At 45.6% G+C, this 11,636-nt stretch overlaps 3 protein-coding genes across 14 annotated transcripts; 1 reads left to right on the plus strand and 2 right to left on the minus strand.

Moving 5' to 3' along the window:
- Nucleotides 1-891: 891 nt before the first annotated feature.
- On the plus strand, nucleotides 892-7,786 carry LOC133917124 (phosphoglucan phosphatase DSP4, amyloplastic-like). 11 transcript variants are annotated; one of them, XM_062361111.1, is made up of 15 exons: nucleotides 895-1,048; nucleotides 1,131-1,185; nucleotides 1,273-1,317; nucleotides 1,531-1,654; nucleotides 2,075-2,151; nucleotides 2,250-2,326; nucleotides 3,249-3,329; nucleotides 3,645-3,777; nucleotides 4,292-4,351; nucleotides 4,616-4,672; nucleotides 4,791-4,886; nucleotides 5,321-5,380; nucleotides 7,091-7,198; nucleotides 7,272-7,403; nucleotides 7,476-7,786. In XM_062361111.1, the coding sequence occupies exons 1-14, from the start codon at nucleotides 912-914 to the stop codon at nucleotides 7,398-7,400; spliced, it is 1,239 nt and encodes a 412-aa protein (XP_062217095.1). In that variant the 5' UTR covers nucleotides 895-911; the 3' UTR covers nucleotides 7,401-7,403; nucleotides 7,476-7,786. The 11 variants fall into 11 exon arrangements, 6 of the variants coding, with proteins under 6 accessions (XP_062217098.1, XP_062217100.1, XP_062217095.1 ...); XM_062361110.1 differs by having other exon boundaries at nucleotides 896-1,048; nucleotides 7,493-7,786; XM_062361112.1 differs by having other exon boundaries at nucleotides 897-1,048; nucleotides 1,552-1,654; nucleotides 7,493-7,786.
- A 169-nt stretch (nucleotides 7,787-7,955) lies between these two features.
- Nucleotides 7,956-8,755, minus strand: LOC133917127 (cyclin-dependent protein kinase inhibitor EL2-like). Its single transcript, XM_062361119.1, has one exon. The coding sequence runs from the start codon at nucleotides 8,569-8,571 to the stop codon at nucleotides 8,203-8,205; it is 369 nt and encodes a 122-aa protein (XP_062217103.1). The 5' UTR covers nucleotides 8,572-8,755; the 3' UTR covers nucleotides 7,956-8,202.
- A 546-nt stretch (nucleotides 8,756-9,301) lies between these two features.
- On the minus strand, nucleotides 9,302-11,399 carry LOC133917126 (UPF0548 protein At2g17695-like). Of its 2 annotated transcripts, none has more exons than XM_062361117.1 (4): nucleotides 11,130-11,399; nucleotides 10,168-10,535; nucleotides 9,894-10,083; nucleotides 9,302-9,727 (listed from the first exon to the last, which is right to left on the minus strand). In XM_062361117.1, the coding sequence occupies exons 1-4, from the start codon at nucleotides 11,379-11,381 to the stop codon at nucleotides 9,518-9,520; spliced, it is 1,020 nt and encodes a 339-aa protein (XP_062217101.1). In that variant the 5' UTR covers nucleotides 11,382-11,399; the 3' UTR covers nucleotides 9,302-9,517. The 2 variants fall into 2 exon arrangements, with proteins under 2 accessions (XP_062217101.1, XP_062217102.1); XM_062361118.1 differs by having other exon boundaries at nucleotides 10,168-10,463; nucleotides 11,130-11,396.
- Nucleotides 11,400-11,636: the final 237 nt, after the last annotated feature.

The following is an 11,636-nucleotide window of genomic DNA, read 5'->3' on the forward strand; positions in this document are numbered from 1 at the left end:
TAAGTTAGTAAGGCCGTGTTTGTTTGAGCTTCTGCTTTTGAGCTTCTCTGAAAAGCAGTGCTTTTGGCTTTTCTGAAAAGCTGCTTTTGGAAATAGGTTGTTGGCTTCTACAATAAATTTTTGGCTTCTCAGCACATAGCTTCTCAGAGAAGCACATCTCAGCAAGCTTCTCAGCTTTAGTTCATTTTCCTCAGAAACAGGCTTCTGGCTTCTCCAGAAGCCACTTCTCCGGAACCTCGTTTGTTCTGGCTTCTGGCTTCTGGCTTCTGCCAGTAGCAGAAGCAGTTTCAGAAGCAGCAAACAAACACAGTCTAAGGCCGTGTTTGTTTGAGCTTCTGCTTTTGAGCTTCTCTGAAAAGCAGTGCTTTTGGCTTTTCTGAAAAGCTGCTTTTGGAAATAGGTTGTTGGCTTCTACAATAAATTTTTGGCTTCTCAGCACATAGCTTCTCAGAGAAGCACATCTCAGCGAGTTTCTCAGCTTTAGTTCATTTCCCTCAGAAACAGGCTTCTGGCTTCTCCAGAAGCCACTTCTCCAGAACCTCGTTTGTTCTGGCTTCTGGCTTCTGTCAGTAGCAGAAGCAGTTTCAGAAGCAGCAAACAAACACAGCCTAAGTACACAAACTGTGCAAGTTCCTGTATATCCTTAAAAAAAACATGGTTTTCAAATAAATAAATGTATTTTTGCAAGATATGAGAAGGTGCAGCCTTCGAGAATGGTAGGAGAAAACGAATTAATTACACGACCACGTCGCTGACAGACGACATCCAACGATCGATCTTCTGACACGTGTCCGGACGCGTTTGATTGGTAGGGTAGACACGGCCTATAGACCGACCCTGCCCACGCACGCCCCGCAGCTTCCGTGAAAGCCGAGGGGCAGGGCTTAATAGACCGGGTCCACGCAGAGCAGATGCCCTCCTCCTCCTCCTCCCCCTCTTCGTGGGGTCCTCCGCTCGCGAGATATTTTTACCCGCGTCGCCTCCGCCTCCTCGCCCTTGCGCGCGCACGACCAGGGGAAGCCATGAACTGCCTCCAGAACCTGCTCAAGTAAGTCCCCCTCCTCGATCCGCTTCCATTCGTCCCGGGGAATGCCGTCCCGCTCATGGATTTCGTTGTGTTGGTTGCTCAGGGAGCCCCCGCTCGTGGGATCGAGGTCCATGAGGCGGCCCTCGCCGCTCAATCTGGTGAGATCTCGGATCCATTTCCGCAGGCCTTTTTTTTCGCTCAATCGCATCAGAAATGATCTGCTCGGTTTGGTTTCGGGTGATTAGGCGATGGTTCGTGGCGGGAGTCGCCGATCAAACACCGTCAAAACTGTAAGCATTAACACCGCTTGTGCCATTTCTGATGTGATTTCGATGGAATTGTTATCATGGGTGGATTAGGTGGCGCTTTTGGTCCGAGGATAGATATTCTAATGGCAGAAATGGCCGATAATTATCGTGTGCCTCTTCTTCTTCCGTCATAACACTGTACTGTCTGTCAGTCAGTGCGGGTGTTGTTACTTCGTTGACGCTCAGTCTTTGAAGGTTATCGGTTGGCCGTTGCAGGCACCTGGGGCGTCCACTTCTGGTGCGGAGAGCAGTGCAGTGGAGGCGGGCACGGAAAAATCTGAAGTGTATAGCACTAACATGACACAGTCTATGGGAGCAGGTAAAGAGAATCATCAGCTCGAGGCACTTACTGTTTTAATACTTGTTGGACCTAATGGTTGCTGAAAGGTTGAATCCGTTGTTAGCTGGAAAATGAAATTTTCCTAACCTCGTATAGGTGTCAGCATGAATGTGCAGAGCTGTTAGTGTGATCAGTTTTACATTTAGTTTTGTTCCTCTACTGGAAATGTTATCGATTGCTGCTTTTACATTGTGCTTGCCATCTATTTTTTGTTATTACATTGTCTAGATTCTGCTAGACACTTGATACCGAGCATTCAAAATGTGAGGACTTATAGACCAACGCTAAGCACAGATTGTCTGAATAGGATTGCATCTGTACCCACCTCCGTACTTCAGTAAATTCAGTCAATGAACACTCATTTCTGATGCTTCTTCCTTTTTCAAAAATCATTTTCAGTATTGACGTACAGACATGAGCTCGGGATGAACTACAATTTCATACGCCCAGACTTGATCGTAGGTTCCTGCTTACAGGTTCTCATCGCAACCTTTTCGTATTGAAGTATTACTCCCCACCTCTTCGTATTGAAGTATTACTCCCCACCTCTATCTAACTATCTGCATTCCTGCAGAGCCCACTTGATGTTGATAAGCTTCGGGAGATTGGTGTAAAAACTGTATTCTGCTTGCAACAAGATTCGGACCTTGAGTATCCCCATTATTTGAACTTGCTTTTGTTGTCTTTATTGCTGAAATGTAGGAATAACTTTATAAATAAGCTGTCTGGTTTAACAAATTTTACCCCTTTCAAGTGTATGAGATTGATGATTTCAAATCATGTGAATCATATCGATTAGCTACCAAAAAAAGAAGAAAAAAAAGTCAAGCCACGACTTCATAAACATGAATACCTAGTACGAACTAGGTGCTCGGACTCAAACCTGGGTCGTAGAGGTGTACACCCTGCTTCCCACCAACTGAGCTAGACTCAGTTCTGTTACCTGGACACCCGTGTCCAAATTTTTTTGCCGAATCGGACACCCTGGATCCAAGTCGGATTCCGAATTGTTCCTAAGCCCAGTGTTACCTGGAGATCCGTGTCCAATTGTTTTTGCTGAATCGGACACCCCGAATCCAAGTCGGATTCCCAATTGTATTTCGCATGTCCAAATTTTCTTTGCCGAATTGAACATCCGAATCCGAGTCGGATTCCGACACCTATGTCCGTGTCTAGGTAACATTGCCTAAGCCACAACTTACCCAAACAGCCATTGGACTATCAGTTTTTTAATGTCAATATGTCATGTCTTATGTTACCGACGTTATTGGACATGGTCTCTGATTAGAATTGAAAACTACTTGGGCTACTCCCTTTTCATGTTGCCCCTATTAGGTGTCAAATCTCTATGGAAATGAACTTCTGCCCCAGCAGTCCATCTTTTTCTGCAGCTATGCTGGCATGCGCAATGTGCGCAAGACATATTCTAAAAAGATTTATTTTTTATCTTGATGGAAATATATATATATATATTTATATTTATCTTGATGACATAATATTGTGTTGTTCCTACTGCCATCTAATGCTTCCATCATGCGCATATATGTGTTCCATCCTTGACCTCCTTGTTCAGATATTTTGCAGTTGATATCCGTGCCATTCAAGATTATAGCCTACAGTTTAAAGATATTGAGCACTGCCGTGCTGAAATTAGGTACCTAAACAGGCATATAATACTGTTATTTCATATTGGAACTTTGAGACGAAGAACTTTTGCATAAATCAGTAGCCTTGTTTATATGCAAGTGGAATTAAGCAATTCCTGTTAATCATTGGGTTAACCTCATCACTAAAGCTTACAAGATTCATAATCTACTGGGGAGGTAGAGGATCTGCATTTCCATTCAGCACTTAAATGTCAATTTAGTTTTTCCCTGCATTGATCCAAGTCCCTTTTTTTTTGTTTCTTTGTTGTCTTCTTTGTGCATATTTGGATTTTCTAAGCTGGTCTAATGTTTAATTACACCAGGGATTTTGATGCTTTTGATTTGCGATTGAGGCTTCCTGCTGTGGTTAGCAAATTGCACAAGCTTATCAACCATAATGGTGGTGTAACATATATACATTGTACTGCTGGACTTGGAAGAGCTCCTGCTGTCGCAGTAGGTTTACATAGCCCTGTTTCTTGTTGTTTCCCAAGACCTCCTGCTGTTGCAGTAGTTTTACATAGTCCTTTTTGTTTCCCAAGAGCTCCTTCTGTGGCAATGCATTTACATTCTCTCTCTTATTTCTCGTTGCAGCTATTTGTATCCCCACTCACCCAAAAAATAAAAAAGTAAAACTTTCTTGCATTCATTCAAACAGAGTACTAGATTACCAATCCACTCAGATAACAAACTACTGTCACCTCAGTGGAAGTCAGATTCCTAGACAACAACTTATTCATCCATTATGTGTCAGTAAATTATATGGTTTGCAGTGTTATAGTGCTGTAATAACATCAAGATGTCAACAATGACTTAAAATAGTCTCATTTCTCACTCCAAGTTATGCAACTGAAATTAGAAAATTTACTTACAGGGATGCACCACTGGCTACAATTTGATGTTGTCCATAGCCTTGAGCATTGGTTGCTTGATAGCTTTCTAATTCTGAACACATTTTATAAAATTTCAGTTGGCTTATATGTTCTGGATTCTTGGGTACAGTCTTAATGATGGGCATCAGCTACTGCAGGTAATCCTTCTGCAGTTACAAAACTTAACTATTTACCTCTGTGGAATGCTCAACAGTTTCAGTGGGATTAAAATCAAATATGCTTATTATCTGTGCACTGGCAGCACTGATCTCTACTGATCGTCCGCTTGTGTGAATATCCCTGATCCCTCTCATTTGCTCTCTACAGTACATGTTTGTTAGTAGGCATGGTGCTATTACCACAGGGCTAGTTAACATATTTAGTTAATTTTTCTATCTCTAAATTCATTTTTTAATTTGCAGAGTAAAAGGGCTTGCTTTCCAAAGTTGGAAGCCATTAAGTTGGCAACTGCTGACATTGTAAGTGAATGCTGTGCACTTTTCTCAGTGTTTGTTATGATGGAGAAGATAAATATTTCTTGTATATTGTGGTGCATCACAGATCTTTCTGCTAAGTGATGACTATCTTGTTATTTAGCTGACGGGCTTATCAAGAAATCGCATCACTTTGAAGTGGGAAAATGGTAGTTGTTCTTCTGTTGAAATTTCTGGGCTTGACATTGGCTGGGGACAGGTATGCTTTTTCTTCAATTATGTAACACATATCGGGTGTTTAAAAAATTTCCGTTTGACAGACTGAAGAAAACCTTTATCCAAGCTGCTTAATAGATTACAGACAATGGTATTATTGTTAGCACCTTTGTTCTGTTCCAGGTTTATCAATATGTTAGACTAGCAATTTATCCTTATTTGGTTGCTTAGTGGATTAAACTAGTTCCTATTTAATAAAGTTACAGCATGCAAGCTCGGAAGCATGTCTAAATCTTGGAAATCGGAATATAGTAGCAGCTTTAAAGTGAAGGAAATTTCTCATTAGGTCGAGCGAAGGGGAGCTCCGCATCCTAAGCAAATGAGTTGTCCTGGCTAATACTTAAGATTACTGCTTATTGTATCTTAACTGACATAATTTTAAGATTACCTCTAATTGATTTGCTCTCATCCTTTCAGAGAATTCCTTTGACATATGATGAGGAGAAAGGAGCTTGGTATCTTGAGAAGGAGTTGCCTGTGAGTATAAAACTATTACATCATCAGCTGTCTAAACTTCAGTTTTCATCAGTTCATTGTTATGTGTTGCTAATTGTATGCCTGGTGTGGTAGATGTGGACCATCGTTGTGTAACATCCAGCTTTATCATTTATAATTATTTACATTTTAATAGCATCTTTAGGAAATGTGGGTTCTGGGTATTTTTTTGAAACGAGATTAACTCGGCTTTTATTGAAGGCCAATTTAGAGTCTTACAACCACATATACCAACACCCAGCGAGTACAGAAGAAAGGAAAAGAGGTGATGCTGGGGAAACCAGCAAACAACTAAAGCATAACTGTAATAGGCAGCTCACCCATGAGCTTAGAACAACCCAAAATACCAGGTTCTAACAAAAACATGCAAGAAAGGTAGAGACAGAGAACATAAGAGCATCAGCTTCTCAACAGGCGCGCATCAGCGGCAGTGATCAGGGTGAGGTGAGAGGTGCTAAAGCTCCCAGACGTCGTATTGGATATGTGGATTCTGATGGAAGCTATTGCACCAATCCCCGAGCTGTTTTAGCGCCGAGTCACATTTCTCCTTGTCGCCCTCCTTGAGCAAGATTTTCCACCTCTGCAAGCAAGAACGACCGCTGATTAGGATATCAATTGGCTTGTTGGGGAAGGTCTTCTCAATCACCATCTTGTTACGCGCGCGCCAGATCGCCCAACAAAGTCCTGCAAAAAAGAACAGACCCAGATTTGCTGAAAGGTTAAGCTTCTGAATTAACCAGCCAATAGTGAAATCATCAAGGATCTTTGGCTGTTCAATCCAATCAAAGCATTCTCTAATCGCACTCCATGTGAAATTAGCGAGAACACATTGGAAGAAGATATGATTCACATTTTCTTTTGCACCACAAAGGCAGCAGGACTCCCTGCCCTTCCACCTCGTTTTTTAAATTGGTTGCCGTTTGGAGTCTGTCATTAAATAACTGCCAGAGGAAGATCTTAATCTTCTGGGGGGTTTTGCACTTCCAGATTTTCCCACTGATTCTGCTTCTTATCCCACCATCCAGCATAAAACGGTATAGATATTTAGTGGTGAAATTCCTAGATTTGTCTAAAGCCCAGTGGATTTCATCATCTAGATTATCTAACTTTATGGGGCTCATTAGGGACTTTAGATCTTCATAACTCTGTAGCTCCACAGGAGTCAAAGTTCTTCTGAAATGGATACTGAAAGTGCCCTCCTCAAAGCACTCAGCTACCTTGGCCTTTTCAACTGAGGCCATCTTGTACAGATCAGGGAATTGAATCTTAAGGGGGGTGTCATAAATCCATGTATCTGTCCAAAACCTTATCCTTTTCCTGTTGTGAACAGTCTAAATGGCCCTCCACTGAAGAAGATGTTTGACTTTGTGCAAGCCTTGCCAGAATTGAGAGGATCCTTTCCTCTTAGAGCCAAAAAAATCCCCATCACTCATGTACTTAGCATTTAGGAGTCTGGTTTCTGAAAGTCCTGAAAGATTATCAGCACAAAACCTTATTTTGAACTATAACTGTGGCCATCCCGTCGCAATTGGTCCTAGTGATGCTGGACTGTTGGAGGCACAGCCAGCCAGTGCGGTCTTTGAAACACAATTTGGATTTTCCATACCTGTAACCTGTTGCATACTTACACTTGATTGTAATCGAGTCTACGCTCCCTGCATTTCACACCTTTTGTGTTTGTGTTTCCTGAAGGAAGGACGGTATGAATACAAATATATAGTGGACGGCAAGTGGCTGTGCAATGAGAACGAGAATATAACCAAACCGAATGCCGATGGCCATGTGAATAACTACGTCCAGGTGAGGCCCTTTCCTAAATCTGTGGACGTGTTGAATACGGTAGCTTAGCTTTTAGCTTGCATGTTCCTTGCAGGTCTCCAGGGATGGGACTAGTGATGAAGAGAAAGAATTAAGGGAGCGTTTGACTGGTCCGAACCCCGATCTCACGGAAGAGGAAAGACTGATGATCAGAGAGTACTTGGAGCAATACGTAGAGCGTTAAGAGGTCAGTTCAGATCATTCAAATTCTTTTGTATATATGGTAGTTCATTAAGAAACCATTCAAATTATAAGCTAGTGTGACATAAACCGCAGAGAACCTAATAGCCGGGAACGCGCGGCTGGGACTGAGTCGCTTTGGCGTCGGCCGCGGGAACACCACACCTGTCCCGGTTTGATGAACAGACACGAAGGACCTTCCCCGAAGTTTCGCATTGCTCTGCATTGGCTCCCCTGTCAATAGTAGCTTAACCGATGATTAATTACGGGCCTCCTATCCCATCCCATCACATGTTGTAGCCGTATAACAAGTTAATAAGGGTTGTAAACTCATTCTAAAGCTTGTACTTGATGTTCCTAAATAAAAGTAATCATCCTATTTCCTTGTCATTCGCCATCGTGGGGCTTGATCTGTCAAAGTCATCTGTCAAAGTCTCCTCGCCCGTGGAAGTCACAGTCGGCTGGCTGCTGCTAGTGGTCTGGTCGTCCTCACCCCAGGCCCCTCCCTAGTGGTGGGTGGTGGCCAACCCTTGTCACATTGCAGTCACTCAAATCTGAATGAAGCGCCAAAGCAGGAGGCATTCATTAAACTGCAAGATTTTCATTTCATTTCATTTCACAGAGCACTTTAATTACTGTATGTAAGCAGAGTGTCACTACGTGGTAGCACTTTAATTTACAACATTCGCCTACACGATTGATTGAGTGTACATTAACACAAAGTACACTTGCTTGTAACGATCCCAGGTAAAAACATAAACTAAAACTGCTTGAAGACCACACGTGTGCAAGCTAAAGCTAGCTAACTAGCTTGAGGCTTCCAATCGCGTACTGTCTAGCTTGCTCTGTTGCCTGGCCGAACGGCGGCGCTTGTCGCACTGCGGCGGCGGCTGCGGGCGGAAGAGGCGCTCCAGCTCGTCGAGGCGCAGGCTGAGGAGGGGTGCCTGTGCCTCTCCCTGGAAAAGCCGCTTCTTGCAGGGCGGCGGCGGGGGCTTCCTTGGCGCGGGCGGGCACGTGGTGGGCTCCCTGAGGTAGCCGATCCCGCTGCCCGTCGGCGTCCGGCAGTTGTAGCAGTACTCCTCTTCTCCGCCTGCTCCTAGTCCTGGTCGGGGCGGCGAGCCGCACGGCGAGAAGGCCGGCGCTGAGGGCTTGTAGAACTCGGGCGACGCGGACATGCTAGCCTGCTAGGTAATTAAAGCAGAGGGCAGGGTAGAGCTGAGCTGAGCAAGGCAGAGGAAGTGGAGCCTCGAGCGGGTTGTATATTATGGAGGAGAGGAGGATGAGGAGGAGGAGAAAGGAGGTGGGCGTGGGGCGTGTGTGAAATGCACGAGACGCGTGCGGGAGAAGGAACCCGAGGAGGAAGGAGAGTGGAAGTTCCGGAGGTGGAGGTGGAGGTGGAGGTGGAGTTGCTTGCAGCGCTTGCTTGCTCTGCTTCCTGTGGGGTCCAGATCGACCTGGATTTGACCACCCTTATCTCAATCTACGCGGCGACGACGACAATCATGGAGCCTCTGCACTGTGTCGGCACAAATTCAGCTTGGGTTCCTCTCTACTAGACGAGGTTGACTCGAGCACGTTTAAGATATGGACATTTGAAATGCCTATGTAATCTCTCGTGTCAGAAACATAATCTTTAAGAGAAATCGAAAGCACATATATTCCCCCCTTTTTTTAAAAAAAAAGAAAGAAAGAAAAGAAAAAGGGAGATAGAACCAAAAGGTTCTCTTGCGATTATAACCCGTGTGCTGACAAATTCTCCACCACTCCATCTAGTGGACAAATTCGTGGTTCATGTGCCACCACCTCGAGGATCGTGCTCGCGCGTCAGATGAATGCCACCACCACACGGGATAGATAGACCATTCAGAACTCTCTTCTCCATTACCTACCTGCTACCTACCTGAATTCGGGTAGATATCATTATTATTATTATCATCACTTCTATAAATAAAGAAAGGAGAGGCATTTCTATACATAAAAAATGGAAAACTAAACCTGCTTAGCGGCTTGACTATTATCTGTGAAGGGAGAAATTTTTTATCCATGCAGGGAGAATGGGAGACGTACAAGTTTGCCCAGGCACCAGGTACTAAGCAAAGCAGCATCACTACACATCTACATCTACATTTGCTGCGATCTTGTAGCAACAGTAGCAGCAGCCACATGCCTGAGGAGCGCCTCCCCTGACTGCCGCGCGAAATGCTTCTGCCTCAACTGCACATACGGGTAGCACAGAGCTGACAGGATGTGCGCCGGCTTGGAGAAGGAGAACACCTCATACCACACTCGATCTTCTTCGTCCAGCTGCACCGAGAACCGCTCCTCTCCAGCCTGCACACAGCACAACAGTCAACAGCACAGCACACGGAATGAACCACTACTTCACACCCTTGTCGTGAAACCTCAGCTCAAGTAGCAAGGGAAATCATGTGAAAACTACATCTTGGAATCACACATCAGTAAAGAAAAGGAGTCAATTCTTGGACAGAGAGTGTACCAGCAGATGGCCTTGTAGAGTGCCGCTGCCGAACGCAAACATGCCGCCCTTGGCGTTGCCATCCTTCACATAGGCGATCTGGAGTGGCAGCATGACCCAGGGGATCAGCTCCTTATAACAGATGCAGAACCTTGTCCCAACCTTTACCGGTGTGTCCGGTTGCACAGTTGCCCAACCTAGCGCCAAGTGCCTGAAAACCAGTTCCCGGAATGCTTGATTAGGAGAAAGACAGAATAGTGGGCAGGAAGAATACAGGTCAGGTCCAGGATTTCACCCCCAGGAGAGGAGGGCAGACTTGGCGTGGAGGAAGGTGTCAGAGCCGGAGCCGATCAGAACACGTGAGCGGTTCACAAAGAAGCCACGCTTGGCGAGTGCTTTGTCACTTGTTTCAGCAGCTTGGGACGTTAAGGTGGCAGCTGCTGATATTGGGCGTGAGGCCCCCTGGAGAGCTGCGTCGTAGTTGAAGCCACCAGCAACCGCAAGGCAGGACTTCTGCTGCTCCTGTGAGGGCCGGCCGAAGCTCAAGAAGAGACCTCCCCATGCCATGGATTCTTGCTGCAGTACCTTATCCTGAAATAATGTTGAGGGCGGTAAATCGATAAAGACGGAATTTGTCACGTCACATGGGGATGATTGGTTGTCCTGAAATTCATCACCCACGCACGCAGATAACAAAACTGTGAGAATGTGAGATCAATACAGGTCTTGGCAGTTAAATACTTATCAGCGTGCCATAAAAAAAAAAATCTGAAAACAGCGCTTTATTGAACACATGGATCTTGGGTGTAGACGGCGAAGTACAAGTCCAAAGCAAATGAAGCATAAGTCAGACTAGAGACGCTGTAAATTAGACTAGTGTGTACTGTTATACGTTGGCTCACCGACACATTTCATATGGGGATGCTTGCCACTGCTTGGTATCAAATTTCAGGTTTTCCCAGTCTGATGGCCATGGTACAGCTTATGCACATGACCCAGTTTCTCATGATATCTGAAATTGACTGAACATGCGAGCTGAGCTGGAAAAAAAAAATCAGGAATTTCGATCTGATGGGCTTACTGCCTACTGGACTCGTGTGATCTCTCACTGCCACACAAAAGGAAGATGGATCCCCACGCACAAATTCAGTATTAGCAGGGCTAGTAAACTATCTCCAAGGCAGGATGAGACTAGGGAGACAGGCAGGGGAAGGGGGTCCAGCAGGTGCTACTGCTTAGTGTTGAGTGGAGCCGTACCTGGAACGCGCACTGGGTCGGCAGCGCGGACGGTGAGTTGGAGAGCGGCGACTCCGGCCGGAGTGGTGCTCCAATCGCGGCGCGGCGGCAGGGTCGAGGAGGCAGATGCAGGTGAGGTGGACCGATCTGGGCCTTGTCGACCCCCGGCGCTGACTGGGCCTTTCGACCCGGGCGACGGTGCGGAAGCCCATAAGAACGTCGTCGCCCTCGCCCATGGGCAACCACCAGCCGGTACGACGGTGACGAACCCATGTCTGAACTGAACTTTGGATTGCATGAAGGAAATAAATCAACTTTTCGATCTTCATTGCTTATCCGAACTGATGTCCGCTGGCGTATCCGGTGCGTGGGGAGCTCAGCGGCTAGTGGTGGCCTAGAGGATGACACGTGCGATACGATGACATCGAGTGGTCCGGTTGCTCGGCGGGTGAGCTTTTGGGGCTCCGCGCGCAAGCGGCTGGCTTTCTGCCGGTGCTGGCGAGGCGATGCCTTTGACGTGCCTTTTTT

This window comes from Phragmites australis, chromosome 4 (genome assembly GCF_958298935.1).
Source record: "Phragmites australis chromosome 4, lpPhrAust1.1, whole genome shotgun sequence".
NCBI lineage: Eukaryota > Viridiplantae > Streptophyta > Magnoliopsida > Poales > Poaceae > Phragmites > Phragmites australis.

What these genes read in the sequence shown, in the direction of transcription:
- LOC133917124 (XM_062361111.1), top strand. Translation starts at nt 912, where the DNA reads ATGCCCTCCTCCTCCTCCTCCCCCTCTTCGTGGGGTCCTCCGCTCGCG. An exon ending in GACACAGTCTATGGGAGCAG is followed by an intron (nt 1,655 to 2,074) that starts GTAAAGAGAATC and finishes AATCATTTTCAG; the next exon opens with TATTGACGTACAGACATGAG. An exon ending in ATGGGCATCAGCTACTGCAG is followed by an intron (nt 4,352 to 4,615) that starts GTAATCCTTCTG and finishes TTTAATTTGCAG; the next exon opens with AGTAAAAGGGCTTGCTTTCC.
- LOC133917127 (XM_062361119.1), bottom strand. Translation starts at nt 8,571, where the DNA reads ATGTCCGCGTCGCCCGAGTTCTACAAGCCCTCAGCGCCGGCCTTCTCG.
- LOC133917126 (XM_062361117.1), bottom strand. Translation starts at nt 11,381, where the DNA reads ATGGGTTCGTCACCGTCGTACCGGCTGGTGGTTGCCCATGGGCGAGGG. An exon ending in TCTGCCCTCCTCTCCTGGGG is followed by an intron (nt 10,084 to 10,167) that starts GTGAAATCCTGG and finishes ACTGGTTTTCAG; the next exon opens with GCACTTGGCGCTAGGTTGGG. An exon ending in CTCTACAAGGCCATCTGCTG is followed by an intron (nt 9,728 to 9,893) that starts GTACACTCTCTG and finishes TGCTGTGTGCAG; the next exon opens with GCTGGAGAGGAGCGGTTCTC.